This window comes from Aulostomus chinensis, chromosome 6, assembly GCF_037954235.1.
Source record: "Aulostomus chinensis isolate RoL2024-O1b breed Wild chromosome 6, RoL_Achi_v1.0, whole genome shotgun sequence".
In the NCBI taxonomy this organism is placed as follows: Eukaryota; Metazoa; Chordata; class Actinopteri; order Syngnathiformes; family Aulostomidae; genus Aulostomus; species Aulostomus chinensis.
The window spans coordinates 21916896-21934009 of record NC_141325.1 but is presented as its reverse complement, the minus strand read 5'-3'; the positions used below and the strand labels follow the sequence as shown (position 1 = coordinate 21934009).

The 17114-nt window shown below is 41.2% G+C and overlaps 1 protein-coding gene across 4 annotated transcripts in view; it reads left to right on the top strand.

Moving 5' to 3' along the window:
• The window catches only part of LOC147260432 (tight junction protein 2-like), a 92214-nt gene extending 75227 nt beyond the window's left edge, over positions 1 to 16987 (top strand). For 3 of the 4 annotated variants that reach the window (XM_086207018.1, XM_086207016.1, XM_086207015.1), the window contains exons 18-23: positions 9 to 109; positions 691 to 909; positions 2355 to 2462; positions 6203 to 6685; positions 7229 to 7314; positions 12699 to 16987. In XM_086207018.1, the coding sequence (XP_086063144.1) occupies positions 9 to 109; positions 691 to 909; positions 2355 to 2462; positions 6203 to 6685; positions 7229 to 7314; positions 12699 to 12840 (1139 nt within the window). In that variant the 3' untranslated portion in view covers positions 12841 to 16987. Of the gene's footprint in view, positions 1 to 8; positions 110 to 690; positions 910 to 2354; positions 2463 to 6202; positions 6686 to 7228; positions 7353 to 12698 lie in introns of all 4 variants that reach the window. The other variant, XM_086207017.1, reaches the window with a different exon arrangement.
• The last annotated feature ends 127 nt before the right edge of the window (positions 16988 to 17114 follow it).

The window sequence follows — 17114 nt, the reverse complement described above, 5'->3', positions numbered from 1 at the left end:
CTGTCCAGCCACAATTGAACTGAACTCAGCTAATGATGCCTGGTATGGCAGCGTCAAGGACTCCATTAGAGAGCAGCAGATGCAGGCTGTGTGGGTTTCTGATGGCAAGGTAAAAACACACACACACATACACACACACACACACACACACACATACACACACACACACACACACACACACACACACACACCAGCTTCACCTCACTAGCTTTCTGTGTCTATGAAATTGCATCAATGTCATAGACTAAGGGTTAATTTAAATTGGATTTTTTTTTTCAAATGGACACACAAAATCTTGGAAATGTATTGGTAAACCTGTGTAAAAAAATATGGTTGCATTTTCTACTATAGAAATCATGTACATACACACACGCGCACGCACACACACACACACACACACACAGAGCAATGAATTAATGAGGGCTGTGAATAATTGTACATAAGCAGTTTATCATTTTTATGGGTCATTAGACTGTAGTGGACTAACTGCCCTTCTGTCCTCCTGTCACCTTCATAGCAGCCACCTGTGTGTGTGCTTTGAGCATGCTCACTGTGTGTCTTCCTTCTTTCTGCCAGTGGTGCTCTACAGCTTGGCTCTGTTTTCTTTCTTTCTTCTCTCTTGTTCTCGTGCTATCCGTCTGTCCATCCTTCCTTCCTGTACACCCAAGATCCATCATGTGTCTCTTTTAGCTGGAGGGAGTAGAGAGTGATCTGGACTGCCAGGATGTGGAGCGTCTGTCCTTCCTGTCTGCCATGTCTGCTGACTACCTCAGCATGGACAGCCGGCTGACCTCTGACATGGACGACACAGCAGACGAGGCTGGGGTCTACACTGACTACGAGCCTGATGCAGAAGCAATGCAAATCTCTGCCATCAGCCGCTCATCTGAACCTGTCACAGCTGAGGAGGTGAGTCTAATGCCTCCATACATGAAAACAGTATTAAAAGCACCTTATCTACATGGTGCTCCAGTAAAGAGCTGACCATATAAAAGAAATTAAAAAGTTTGTATACACTTTCTTAATGGAATCAGAATTATTCTAATTATTCTTTTGTCATTACTTTTTTATGGAGCCATTTGGAAGTGATAGATTTATTTGATGACAGGCAAGTAATTGTCATTGTCAAAGCCACATTTTGTACTCGTGTAATGTTGCTGCCATCTGTTGTCTAGTTCAAAAATTACAGCTCAGTGTCTGCAGTGAATGGAAAACATGACTTTACTCCAGTTCAGAATCAAAAGATCTACTGTAGTGTGTGAAAAGGAAAAGGAAACAAGGTGATTGTGATATTCTGTCAGTTTGATATGGAAACTATAATGAAATTACACACACGCACACACACATACAGATAGATAGATACATAGATAGATAGATAGATAGATAGATAGATAGATTGATTGATTGCTTGATTGCTTGACAGAAAGACAGACAGACAGAGCCAAAAGGCAATTTGAACACTCCTTATGGCCCCTGGATCACTTTGATCTTGAACTCTGGCTGCACCTTAGATGAGGAGCCCAGGTGTACAGGACACTTGTAGAGTCTGACCATGAGGACAACAATATCCACTTAAAAATGTCATGAATGAGACCTGCTTGCATGATGTGCAAATGTATTAATGAATCATATTTGCGTCATGTCACTTAAGAATATGTTGTATCATTTATAGTTGTTCCCTGTAGTTCTACCTGTTGAACATGATCTATCTATGTGCACAGTCATTCTGTGAGAAGGAGTGCAATGGTTTGCTGGGCTGTCTGACAATTTTGGTCGTGCAAAATTGTAGGTAGCACTCCAGTTGGGAATTCTATCTGCTCATGGGATCAAGTAGAAGAGCAGCATCACATATGAACTGTTTCAGTCTCACCTACATCATTTAGAACAGATGAGCAACTAGCTTTAGTCATCATAAATGAACAGATCATTTGGTACATGTGTACGAATGGTGCATTCATAGATATATTATTTATTGTAGATGACTTATAAAGTATTTAGTTTTTCTTCAATATCATATTATCTTATCATATTCAAAACTAATGTCTTATAATTAACTAAATAATGATTGGATTAAAATGATATAATGGTGAAAAAATATGTATAAAGAATGACTGAAAATGTAGTGTTTACATGGTTATTTCTGATCGTAAGAACCAAACAAACAATGACAGTTATTGAAAATTGTCTGAAACTAGCTGGTCTCTTTCCATTTTAAGAACATTACTCTGACTGGAGGTACATTTCATTGATCACCTACCTTTTATGCTTTAACGCATGCCCAAGTTGTAAGATGTTTGTAGGATAGCGTTCAGACAATACAACAGTGTGTTTTTGATGTGTGTGTTTTTGTGTAGATCTTGCGTCGGTACAGTCCAGAAATCCGCAGTCGAATGAGAAAAATCAGCAGCCATGAAGTCCTCAACAGGTCCAGCCCTCCACCGGTTTTCTTACCAGACAACAAGGTGAGGGAAATGTTTTGTATACTCAAGAAAAGTGAAAATATAGAGCATTTATTCAAAAAATGTTAATGCTTACACTACAATGGATCACATGTATGTGGTTTGACAGGAATCATGTAGGACAGAAGTGACCACCAGGCTAACAATTATTCCCCACTTTGTTGAGTCCCTTAGCTATACAGCTACGGTATAGGGCTTCCGTTTACTGTCTTCTTCTAAATAAAGAGACCACAAACTCCACTACTTTTGTCTGTTTACATTGAAGAAAATGCTCTCTACATGACCTCCTCAGCCCCAAAGTACAGACAAAGTAAGAGAATTTTTTTGGAAACATGGAGCATGAAGTGATGTTTTCTGTGTGTTTGTTAACATATTTGGCATGTGAACTTTACGGGAATAAATGTCAGCTATGTTTATTCCGCCTCAAATTAGAGCAGCACAATTAACTCAAAATTAACCTCAATCAGGATTAGATTTTGCTTCCCATAGTTAAAATACCATGATCAACTTCAATATGAACTGTTCATAATGTGGCTCTGTGCCCCACCTATTACTAGCCTAGTCTTATACTGATGCAAAGATCGGTGGTCAGATTCACAAAACTTTTTTCAGAAAAAAATTCTTTGTGTATGTCATTCCATTTAAAGGGGGAAATTAAAGACTGCAGTTACTCATAAAAATCCCATGATTTGCTTTAATAACTCTCATCTTTTCACTTGAGAGGAAATCAAATATGAAATGAGATTCTTGAAAAAAAAAGATTTTAACTTGTCTTACAGTAAGTGGTCAACTATCATCAATGGATTAATGGAATAGAAGTAGGGATTCCTCAGTGAAACAGATGTCTGTGTAGGTTCTCATTCATCCAGGTCATCGTAGATCGAAGCGAAGTAAAATCTGGTCAACTTGACGTAAGTTTATCTTGAAGACGTTTCACCTCTCATCCGAGAGGCTTCTTCAGTTCTAGTGAAGAGTGTGGAAACTCCAGCTTATAAACCTATGTGGGAGTGGTTCACCCCAAAGATCCCACCCCTCACAGCCAGAAAAGCAATCTGGTATACGCTGTCAGATGCAGTGAGGCCTGCACGGATCTCTACATAGGGGAAACCAAACAGCCCCTCAACAAGCGCATGGCCCAACATAGAAGAGCCAACTCTGGAGGACAGGACTCAGCGGTTTTCCTCCACCTTAAGGAGGAAAGCCACTCCTTCCAGGACGACCATGTCCAAATCCTCGACAGAGAGGACAGATGGTTTGAAAGAGGAGTTAAAGAAGCCATCCACGTCAGGATAGAGAAACCATCTTTGAACAGAGGAGGTGGACTGCGACATTTCCTTTCACCTATTTACAACCAAGTCATTTCAAAGCTTCCCCAAAGAGCTCAGCTGAAAGACCCATGTGGAACGGCTGCTGCCAGCACAGCCATTAGCATCTCAGTGGTCGGTGAAACTCCCTAACGACCACCCCTGAAACTCCCTGACACCTCACAACGACTGTCGTTTGGGGAGGCTTGGAGAGTCTCGGGAGGGTCGTTTCCACCACAATAGCACTGACCACTCCCACATAGGTTTATAAGCTGGAGTTTCCACACTCTTCACTAGAACTGAAGAAGCCTCTCGGATGAGAGGTGAAACGTCTTCAAGATAAACTTACGTCCAGTTGACCAGATTTTACTTCGCTTCGATCTCAGTGAAACACTATTATTTCATCTATGTCATAAAGTTCTTATTTGCCAAACATGTTTCAGTTATCATTTCTATTGTTGATAAATGGGTCATAAGAAGACAAGACGATATTTTAGAATTTTGTAAGATTTTTTTTGAAACACGGTACTCGGACTTGGTACCCATAAGAAGTGTTTAATTTGTCCAGACCCTGGACGTGTGCAGGGATGTAACACAATCTGGAAATTAAGTTGCTTAAAAATAGAGGTTTTCACTAAGATCAATTAATAATCACGATCTGAGTAGTGATTATATTAATCATTATAGTTTTGGCCATAACTTAACAGATCTTTCTTAAAATAGCCAGAAATGTCAAAATAAGGCAGGTTTAATTTCATCAATATTTCTTCTGTAATCATTTAAAATGAGCCAAGTTATACACTGAAAGGGCTCTGAATAGAATATTTTTGGTCAGACCATGTAGATACTAAGCCTGGGGAGAGATTGATTCTCAAATGCATCTTAGAAATTAAAAAACAAGTTCTGAACTATTGTATTGTGGATGCCTGTGAGGAGGAGATTTACATGCAGGCATGAAGTGCTCTGCTTCCACTCTCTCCCTCCGCACTGCAGCTTTCATGGTGACAAAACAAGATGCATTTGATGTTCATGGCTTGTCAGTGAAGCCGAAGTATAAAGCGAGATATGGAAATATGGTTAGGGGGAGCCCACAGACTGTGCCCACCTGTTAACCTCCACTGTTATTTACCCACATCATATTTTTGTTTCATTGTATTTCAGCAGGTTCATGACATAAGCAATATGTCCTTGTCTGCATTCCAAACAACGGTTAAAAACAAAGAGCCTTCAGACCTCTTTGTTGGCATGAAAACTGTTAGACATCACCTTTGTGGCCGACATTTTTTCCTGTCTGTCCTTCTCTTATGTCACTAAAATATTTTAATCTCCGTAAAACTTTAATTAGCCCATCGTGGTATGCCTCCATGATGTGTGCCTGCAATAGTGACATTGACATTTGACCACCATAGTTGCAAATGTTTTGTAAGTGACCTTGTCATCTATTCAAATACCAGAGTATTTATGTGCTGTAACACATTCAATAATGGATCCTTATATGGTGAAAATTTTAAAGTTTGTCTATCCCTGAAGAATAGTGCTAAATATAATGCATGTGCATTCCACACAAGTTAAGTTCAATTTTCTACAGCAAGCTGAGCAGAGTCGAAAGTACCATGCAATATTGAATCATCTGTGTATAATTGTGCATGACTCTTAGTTAATAGTGAAAAAATATTGTTGATATTATACAGCGATATAAATATAATATAATTTTATTTACTTATATATATATATGTCTATATAGACATATATACATACATACATATATAGATGTATATATATTTTTAATAATATGCATTTGTAAATCATATATATTTGTCATTATGACAGGACCCATGCATAAGCACATACAAAACTTAGAATATGTAAAAATGGCATTACCACACAGGCCGTTCAAGTTATTAGAAAATAAATTTGAACTATGGAGAGAGAATGATGGAGAACAAATGGATATCATTTGATAAGAGCATATTGGGGAGGGACAATATATGATTTGGGGCTAATACTGTGCATGTCGACATGGGGATGATCTGTAGCCCTGAGAAATGGCCTTCAGTCAGACCTACCTCATAAAAATGGAAACAGAGACATAATGACATGGTTCTTACAGTTCTCACACATTTCTTACTTTGGACTAGAAAACTGACTTTTGACTTGAAAAGAACAACAGTCATTTTAGGCTTCAGTTGTGAAAAACAATAGAACAGACCCTCCCCAGCCTGAAGCTTAGAATATTTCTTTAGTCAACCTACATGAAGAACTCATGTAAAACACACTTCTACACTTTGAAGTGTAACTGCTCAACACCCCCTTGCATTGTGGTACCTGCCACTGTTGGCATTGATTTCTTCTACTATCACTAGTTGATCACCATGGACCATTAAGTTTAAGAGTTTTGTGAGCAGCAGCTGAAAGTATTTGTTCCCCCTCTATGCTCAGGTGAAACTTTCTCTGAGAGAGGAGCTGGTCCTTGTGTCCGGCTCCACCCACCCACACCATCACCACCGTCAACACCACCCTCCACCTGCAAGCTCCAGCCGAAGTTACGACTCTCCTTCCAGCAGCAGCCCTGCCAGCAGCAACAACGACCCTCCCCCACCCATTTCCCATTCAGCTGCCACCTCTGGACCCCCGCCTCCACCTCCACTTCACCACTTCAACTCTTTTGGCAAACCCCGAACACTAGCAGCGCCCAAACTCACCGGGTGCGGGAGCACAACAGAGGTTGCAGTTCACTCTTCTGACACTCTGCCCAGTGTGACCGTAGCTGCTTGTAGGGAGCAGGAAGAGACAACAGAGGACAGTCCTTTAGAGGACCCGTCAATGAGATCCTTCATGGGGAAGATCAAGGCCTTTGAGAAGATGGATCACTTCGCCCGGGCCCAAAGGGTTCTGGAGCTGCAGGAAGCACAGAATGCCAGGGTGTGTTTGGGACTGAGCAGCATTACCATTTTGTGTATTACACATAACACCAGTCAGGGGTGTCATAGTACTATAAAAATGGCCTCTATTTTAATTGTGCCATTGCAACAGCTAGCACGAAATATAGTGTGTATGCAAGCACACATTGTGCAAAGGATGCTGGGGGAATTGGAATATAAATCAGGGGGATGTAGTGAATAAACTTAATTCTCTCGCCCACTTTAGTTATTTGTTTTAAGAATTTGAAAAATGTTCAGCAAATACAGACTTAATAAAATACCTCATCAAAACAAAGAGAGAGTATACAGTATACTATGTACATTCACGTCTCAGTATAACAGGGAAATGCTCTTATTTCTCATCTCCCCATGTTATAATGATATTAGTTGATCACCATGTTGCAAATTATTCCATCTGATCAAGATAAAAATTAAATGAAGGATGTTGCTTGGAAATAAGACATTTTCTAAACAGGGATTGCATGTTGCTGTGTGATACATAGCTACGTACAAAGACCTTATTCAGCCAATCTCTTGTTTCCAGTTGGAAATTGCCCAGAAGCATCCAGACATCTATGCTGTTCCTCTGAAGACCGCCAAGCTGGATCACAGTCGTCCACAGCCTATCGGGTAGGCTAACTGCCATACGACTGTTTCCCAGCTCTGCTGTGAGTGTGTTTGCCTGTGTGTTTGTCTTCCTGCAGTGCTTGCTTATCTTCTTGTGTACAACAGATTGCTGACAGAGCAGACATATTTCAGAGAGAATTCCAATGCTTTTTTTATGTGTAAACACTGATCACCCAACTATATTAACAACTAAGGAACTTTCAAATGAGCGTAATTCAGGCTTTAAACTGATGCAACACAGAACATTTGCAGTATTATTTGTATTGATTATGTGTAATAAATCATGGATATATTGAAGAATCAATTAGAAACCACCTAACATAAAATGGATGTTTCATTTGAAAGATGTTAACAGGGACAGCTGGAAGGACTATTGTGAATGAAGGAATATTTCTGGATGAAATATTTCACAAGTGTATTAACGTCTCTTACTAAAACACCAGAATGCTACCTAAAATAATTTATATTTGTCAAATATTGTGTTGGGAATGTGCATTTTATGACTATTCATACTGGACCAATCAAGTTAGGAAATCTACTTATAGTGTTGTTTTGCTTTTGCCATTTCCCACATAGACCATCAAAACTGTCAGATAGTGCAAAGTAGCCGCTGTTTGCCTTAATAACCATTTGGTACAAATATCAAAATTTTATCTAATTTTACTCTTTATATTGGTATAAGAAATGATTTGTCAAGCATTTAGCTAGAAGATTAGATGACTTTACATTAAATCATGAGAAATATACAGTCAGCTGGGTCCAAACATTTGTGTGGTACTTCTTATCATCACTGAGGATAAACAGTCATGCAAAGGCTTTCTTGAAAGAAAACATTCATATGTTGGCATTATCTATTGCACTTTGGCTCTCTCTCACATTTTAATGAGTTACAATGTTCAAGATGAAAAAGAAGGATGGATTTAGGAGTACACAGTAAGAATACAGAAGCAATTTAATGATTGCAAACTAATTTTCTGATGAACAAATGTTTTCCTCAGAGTCAACAGATTTGTGTGGACAATTACTTAAATCGCCTATATAACTGTGTGCTCCCATATTTGTCCCTCATTTCAAGTCAATCAAGTCCTTCTTTTGCAGTGTTCATTCACTGAACCATAGATTTTCACTCTTCATTTGACATGCTATATAATGTTACTCTGCAAGGCAGAATAACTCCCATTAGACTCCTTAGGTAAATCTCCCTATAGAAAAATTAAAGGAAACCCAATGGCAGGTTGTTCAAGTATCAACCAGACCAAATTCAGTTATTAGATATCGTAACCCTCATTTTAAAACAAGGGTTACGTATGTAACGACGGTTCTATGAATTTCGGATGACCGCCAGAGGTGGTAATTCCAGCACTTGGATGTTCATCGCATGTGCGTGCAGGTCGAGTGTTTATACCAACAAAGTCACTTGTGACAGCGGTGGCGTATGCCCCCACCCTGGCATTTAAGGTCCATTCATGGTGGTAGGCAAACATCAGATGCCTCCACTGAGTCAAGGCGGTCGACACCAGCTGGCCAGGCGGGGTATGCTTTTAAAATGCCACGGTCAGGGCCACAGGCTCAGGTTGTTTATCCAGTTCTTAAGAGGCCTTACTGACAGGAGGCCCAAAGGGACAAATGAGGCCATTGTGAACGTACCCAGCCGTGTCTGGAAAGATCTGAATGTCAGAATCCCGCCTTTCCTAAACTGACCAACAAGCGGGACAATATTGTCTACTCGCCTCTGAGATGGGATTACACTCATCAACCTGGAATCTAGCTGGATCCTGATGAAGACTGTTTGTTGGCAAGTGGTTAGAGAACTCTTGCCCCAATTCACGGTGAGCCCTCGTGTGATGATATGAGAGACTAGTGGGGCAGAGTCCCAAAGAGCATCTTCCCTTGACCGGGAACAGATTAACCAATCATCTAGGTAGGGGAAGATGCACATAACTTGGGCTTGTAGTGAGGAGAGAGCTGCTGCAGCAAACCTTTTGAAGATCCTGGGTGCTAGTGATATGCCAAATGGTAGGACCCAGAACTGAGAGGCTTTCCCTTCAAAATACGAAGCGGAGGAAAGGCTTGTGATGCAGCACGATGGGAATATGGAAGTAGGCATCCTTGAAGTCAACTGTCGTGAACCAATCGTCCTCTCTGATGCCTTGTAAAATGTTGTTCATGTGTAACGTCGATTTTAGGGCATTGTGGTACTGATTTAAGGGCCTCAAGTCTAGAATGGGGTGAAGGCTGCCCCCTTTCTTCAGGATGACAAAGTAAATTGAATAAAACCCACCATCTTGTGAGTGTGCCTCTAACAGCTCGATGGCTACTTTCTCCAGGGGGCCCCGATGTCTTGGTGTAGGGCCAGAGCCTTCGTCAGGTCTTTAATGATGGTCACTTGACCCCTAGAAATCTCGGCGGTCAGCGTCTGAACGGGATGCTGTACCCTTCTGACAGGGTGGACACCATCCAGGGGTCTGGCGTGAGCACTTCCCAAGCCCTGAGCTGTTGCCTGGTGAAGCATCCGACTGCCGGAATGGAGCAGTCAGTGTCTCCTCTCTCGCCCCCCATAATCCTGGAGGGGCAACGGTCAATGTTGGCCCTTGCCATGCTGCATGAGGGTGCTGGCTGATGAACGGCTGGCAAAACCTCTTGGTTGAAGGTGCCCTCATTTGGATGACAGGCGCCGGAAATGATCAGGTGGCATTAGTCACCCCAACGGGCCTCTGCCGAACAGGCACACGGCGCAGGCTAGCAAACCGCTGCCTAGCTTGCATGACCTGTATGCTGCGCTCCAAGGCTTGTTGTGCAGCAGGGCCATATAGCTGCCCTGGAACTACCGGGAGAGAGTGGAGGGCTTTCCTGCAGGGCTCTGAAAGTGGTGACTAAGCCAGCTATATTTGCTGCCATGCCAAGGTCAAGGATGACATTAGTCTACCTAGCTCACTGGACATACACACAAAGGTTTGCGACGAGTCTTCACTAAAGTTTTGCACTGATGCATCCACTCCAGAGGACTGGAGGGTCTGGGAGAGTGCCAATATCAAGTGTGACATTGAGTTGCCTAAGTGTGCAGTGTGTGCTGCAGTGTCATAGCTCTTACCAATATGGTCATCAGTGAAGTGACACTGTGGCTGGGGACAGCGTGCACCAGGTCTTAATGCCTCATCTGGCGAAAGAATCAAGGCAGCCAGAGCCGGTTCTATAGTTGGCATATGGTCCAGACCATAACTGGCTGCATCCTACATATTCATCAAAGTTCTGCAATTGCTGGGAAGATGAGAATAAAGCATGGGGTCCGCCCAGCAACACTACAGCTCCTTGATGTAAGGGGTAGAAGGTGGAATGGAAAAGGCAGTAGAAGGGAAGTGCTTCAAGAAAGCACTCTGCTTCGCTACCTCAGCTCGTGGCACGTCCAGCCCTAGACATGCAAGTGCCATGTTCACAGTGGGTTTGATTGCTGACCCCCAATGAGCTGCAGCCAGTGGCCCCAGAGTCATGAGACACCATGTCTGTCTGCACCCTATCCCACTCATCAAGAGTAGCTAAGCTCTCCAAAGCTCTGATGGAGAGAACATCGTCCTTCTGGATCTCCAACATTGGGGACAGGATGGGGGGAAGTACCTCGGGGGGGGGGGGTGAAGTGGCTATGGCGAGACCACCAGCAGACTGTGCTTCAGGTTGTTGCAAGCTAAGAAGAACTGCCTTAATCTCAGCAAACTCAGAGGCCAAGGTGTCCACCTTCTGGGCCAAGGGGTTTACTCTCTCGCACTTAGGCCTACCTCCACTGAGGGTGTCCTGTGGCCCAGTTCTGAGGTGCTTGTGTGAAGGGGACACCACACAGTCCCTCTGTGCAGCAGGCAGTTGAAGGCTTAACATGCTCTCCAACCGGGCTAGTCTAGTGGCCTGTGTAGCGAAACTCAGGCAACTGCAGTTCATGCATTGATGCTCCATCAACCTCTGCTTCAGGTGGAAAAATGCCAAGGCAGCATGGGCATCTATCATGACCATCATCAGGCTCAAGGGGGGCCTGATGACTGACACAAATCATAAACATGTCTATTGCAGGGTCTCTGAATCTTATTAAGAAACACAAGGGGTGTATTAACACCACTGAACAATAGGGCAGACTCTGTCCAAAGCCTCTAGCTATTCTTCATACTTTAGAACTTGAACTTAGAACTTTAGAACCAAGGAAAGTAAATATGAGCAGAGCACATGGAGCATACACACTCCTGCTATGCAGTCCATAGAACAACACTTCAAATTATATGTGGGTGGACCCAGCCACTGGCTTTGAAAGAAAGAATGTGCATGTTCAAAACGCGAACAAAACTACAGAGAATACTCCATCGACTCTTCACTCAAAACACAACCAGACATCAAACACAAGTGAGTGACAATTTGTAAACGCTTAAGTTTGTAGCCTATGACTAGTCCTTGCAACACTAGATACAAAGGACAAAACCGCTGCCTTCACCGAATGCGTCTAGTGAAGACCACACTATTAGCAATTCATCTGACACTGCGTCTTAATTTGTTCTCTACAAGGCGAGAGAACACCCACCAATCACAATCAATGTAATCAGCAATGGTAGTTGCCACCTGCCATATTAGAGCGAAGTCACTCATTCACAGTGCAACAAGAAAACAATTGACTTAACTCACAGATTGTAAATAGTAAATTGCAGTCTTTAGGAGGGTGGAAAAAAAAACGCAGCTCCACCCACGTAGCGTTTGCAAGACTCCAAGCGATATGTGTTACACTCTAAACAAACCTGCTTGGACACGAGAAAATGCAAAGAGGTCACTTCTGGGGTGAAACGGCCTTAAATGCTGGGTTGGGGGCATACGTCGCCCCTGTCACAAGTTACTTTGTTGGCATAAACACTCGACCTGCACACACATGCAATGAACATCCAGGTGGTGGAAGCACCCCCTCTGGCAGTCAGAAGAAATGAAATAGAACACTTATTTTAATAGAGAATCCCAACTCTGACAGTTTTGTGACACTGTCAGTTGTGAATGGTTCAAATGTGCCCCACACAAGAACTTCATGACATTAGTACGCGTTAGTAATATTATATATATATATATATATATATATATATATATATATATATATATATATATATATATATATATATATATATATATATATATAATAGATATCTATATATATCATAGATATCTGTACGTCATTTTTGTCAACTTATTCATGGAATAAGTGGAAATAAATAGCTACTAGTGGCACTTAAATGAAAATAAGAGTAAATTCAATCATCAGCAGGGTTCCTCTTCTGTCAAGTTCTCTGTCACCAAGTCCATCCAGATTGTCAATGAGCAAATACATTGGAAGGAAGGACTTAGTGCAGCTTGTATTTTCTGTGTCCATCCAGCTCCAGCTCCCGTCCTGAACCCTTAACTCCTCCACCCTCTAAGGAGGGACGACCATTCTTTCCGAGCAAGGAAGCAGAAGCGGAGGCAGCGCGAGGATACTACAACGCAAACTCCCACCAGTACCAGGACACAGAACTGTAGGGGTTATACGCAGCATCTGCGTTTTCCCTCAACTTCGTGGATGCACATGTACACACATGCTGCTAATGCAGTCTATTTACACATGTACCATTCCATCATGCCCTTCACACGTCAGCTGCTGACTTTGAACTGACTCTTGCTTCTTTGATATTGAGAAAAACAACTATTTTTTGCTTCAAGGAAGTCAAAGCATTCTGTGCTATCCCTTTGGATAGGAACGCTGTCTTCGCTTTACTCTTTATGTTACAATTCTAATGTACCTCTATTAGCCTAATGGTAAAACTGAGTATTCAGGAACCATTTGTTTTCTTGCCTATGCAACTCTTCAGTTTGTGCACAGCAACTGAAACCTATTGCCACGTGTTGCCCTCACAAAAACCTTGAGAACCCCAAATCCCACAATGCGCTTTATCATCTCTGTCTCCTTGTTTTTTAAGCTCCTGTAATTGCCAGTTATAATCAACAAAGGTTACGTATATATTATTACATACAGTATGTGTGTGTATATATATATAAGTGTTTTTACTCTGTCTTTGCATTCCTCCCTATATGACAATGCCTGTGTATACATACAGTATATATATGTATATATATGTATATATATATATATATATATATATATATATATATATATATATCAATCTATCTATCAATATAGATGGATAGATACATAGAAAGAGAGAAAAGAGATAGTCTATCAAGTAACACTGGAATTTGTTACAATTTTTTGAAGTGCCTTTTACTTTCTTAGTCCCATGAGGTTTTGGGTTGTCTTTCCTCTGCCCCTCAGCCACCCAGCTGGACTAAAACCTCTGCTGCTGTCAAGCTTAAAGGGAAACCAGGGAACATGACACCAAAACCTTAATGCTGTCTCCACACACTGTACTGTCTACTGTCACCTACAGTGACAACACACACCCATGAAGTTCTCTTGAATTCAGTCCAGAGCAATACCTCTACTATTTAGCACGAGACCATTGGAGTTGGTTTAATGTCATCTATAAAGACCCGGTCACACCAGCATTTCAATCCATGGAATTACTTGCACAGGAAAGGGTGATACATTAGTTTTCAGTTTTGGTGACCAGCATTTCGACATAATTCAATAACAGCAATTTTCTTGACACTGTTCTTTGAACAGAACTGCTGACTTTCATGTTTTTGGTGTGAGATGCGATCGTAGGCTCGATGTGTCACTCACATGCTGTACAAACCAATCTGATCACCAAATTATTCAGAACAAAGCTATCATCTCCAGGATTAGATGAAGACATTTCTCTCAGAAGAGTAAGAAGGAAGTTTTCAATTTTGTGCCACCTCTTTTACAGACATTAGTGGCCTTAGTGTGTGCATGAATACTTATTGATATACTGAATGTAACCTCTCTACACATCAAAGTCCAGAGGTCACTTTAGTTTTTTTAGAGAAGACCATCCGGTAGAGTCAGCCACCATCTTGGTTTGACTCAGAAGCTTCAACTTTGCTCCTTTTGTTAGTATCACTTTCAGTTCAGGATAGAAATCTATCTGAATGGGAGGGGCTAGACCTACAGTATCTTTAAGTGGAAGTAACTGCTGGATCTGGTTTCCTTCCTAAAGGGCTTTCCACACCAAGAAATAAAGAGATTAATATATGGTTCATTGTAAGTCAAGTGGGTGGATGACAGAGTTCACACCACTTTTAAAATGACAATGGTATTTTAGAGTGATTTTATAAATTTCAAAATCAATCCAAATATCCAGGGCAACATGCTCAAGATGTCAAACTGGTCTACACCTCTATTTTGTGAAACAATGTTTTTAAAGATGCTTTCAGAATGGACATGTGTGCTATACAGCTACAATGCTGTGCCACAGAGCTGTTGACTCAAACAAGTACACATTATTAGTGACCAGATATGTTCAGAGTATTTCACCCACCTGCATATTCCTGGGATCTACAGTTCATACCACTGATGATTTTATTTTCTACAATTTCTACAGTTTCATTTGGAAGACACTTTTATCCATCGCAACATACAACACAGAATTGATCCACCACTGTGTACGGAACAGTATGGCTCATAAGTGTGGATATGGACTTTTTGTCATTCTTGTTACTTTCTTGGTATGCATAGCCCCAGAACGCTGGAGGTTGTGCAACATAGAGAATGTCAGTTATTTTAGACAGTGTAGTAATAGTATAGGTTTATGTCATGACCAGCAGTTTTCATAATTTATAATTTGTTTTTGATGAAATCAGCCTTTTTATTTCTAATAGTTTGGCAAGACAGACACAATACTAAAGTTTTAGGAGCTGCTGCCAATTTGAAACGCCACAGTTTTGAACAAAACATAGTTTCCAAATATGACCTATAATCTGAAAGCTGAAATCATTTTGTGATGTCTGTATTCTACCACTTCCACTACAGAACTGCCCCTTGTGTGATTCTGTCCACAGGACTGAATGTGGGACATTTGAACAAAGAGCCAAATTTTGTTGTTATAGTATAGTACAGTTGTTGATATAGAGTACTGATGATTCAGCCATTGGTCCCATATAGCCATTTTAGCCTTGAGCTCCAGCTGTATGTCACCTGAAATTGCCTGCAGAGAAAATAAATCTCCCTAACAGTTTTCTACCCAGGTAGTGTGCTAACAGTTAGTGCAGTACAGTAACTTGCCCCCCTGTGAGTGTGAATGTCACCTCATATTTTGTTGAGACATACAGATACATTTTGTTGTACAGCTCTCTGGTGTGACCAGGCCTTAAGGTTCTCTTATGTTTTGTCATCATCTTTGCTCAGTGTTCATGCTGTGCTGGTTTCATATTGCACTTCCCAGCCAGACAGTTTTCATCAGGTGTAGCCAACAGAGTGATATATTTTGCCTTGGAATGTTAAGTCATAATGATTTTTGTGGGGGTTCGATCCTCCATCAATTCAGTTTTGGTGGCTACCTTACTCTTCACTCCACCAATACTAAGGTTTTCTTAATGACAGCAAATCCTCAGTCTAGACCCAAACCATTGAGTTTAATAGCAATTTTTTTGTATATATCAGAGTTTGATCTATATTATAGATCGGTGCCATAAAGCTCCATTGATGTCCCATTGGTTTTGGTCTTGTAGGAATATTACGTAATATCCCATCTTCATCCATTTGAAGCTATGTCCCACTTCAGAACAATTTCCTTTGAAAACTGAATTTCTCAACATTGCCGCCTTCATTCAAGGGCTCCTCTACACTTGTCTGAGAAACAGCTTTCCTCTTTATTGATTGTCTATTATAGATGGGGCCCATCTTTGAAAATGTCAAAATGATTCTTTAACACAGTCCCGGCTTGTACCGTATCTAAAGCAGCATAAACAAAATAGACACACAGTATGTCTTTGAGGCCCCTGAGGACCCACTGGTCAAGATGGTAAGCTGACCTCATGTGTGAGGTTTGGCCTTCCAAGGACATGGCCCCCTGAATCGAGACACAGCTTCTTTTACATTTTCAAACAAATAAAAACACATCTCTTACTGTAAGCCTTTTCCTGAATTAAAAAAAAAAAACTACTGTAAGTAACATGAAATTTGAGACAGAGATTTATTTATCTGTAAAAGACAGATTTTAATTCTCTGTGATGATGGCACAAGCATATTGGAGAGTAGGAAGGGTCATAGGTGACAAACAGCCAATAAGTGCACATCTACAATCATCACCATCAACTGTGGTAATAGTATGCAATAACATGGTGTTGCGCTAGTAAATGAAAACAAATTAATATACCCAGAAGGAGGCCTATGAATGGTGAAGGAGCACTAGCTCATCCACAGCGATAGGGTCTGAGAAGGAGTGTGTGTTCTGACTGGGTCTGGGTGGGTGTGTGTTTGCATGTGGTGGAGGCAGACCGCTGTTCCACATCAGTGTGTGAATGAATGGTGTCTGCCAGATAAGCTTGATTGTACATCTTAGTTCACTCTTTACCTCCTCACGGGTTACAAAGTGCTTACTGTCAGAATCTAAGTGCTAATAAGTGACTTCACTTCTTCACTCTGGATTATGTTCTGGCTGAGGGTTACACAACGTATGAGACAGAGAGAATGAGAAGAATGACTGGACTGTGTCTGCTGAGGTTTTCCATGTTCTCACCTAAAAACACCAAATAAAAGAAGTCTCAACCACACACATGCTGTATACTGTGTTCATTCTGTAAGAGATGGTGAGGATTATTGGTTGAAGACACACACAACTACAAGATGATGATAGGGCATATTGATGTATCATACTTCATCAAGACAGTTACAG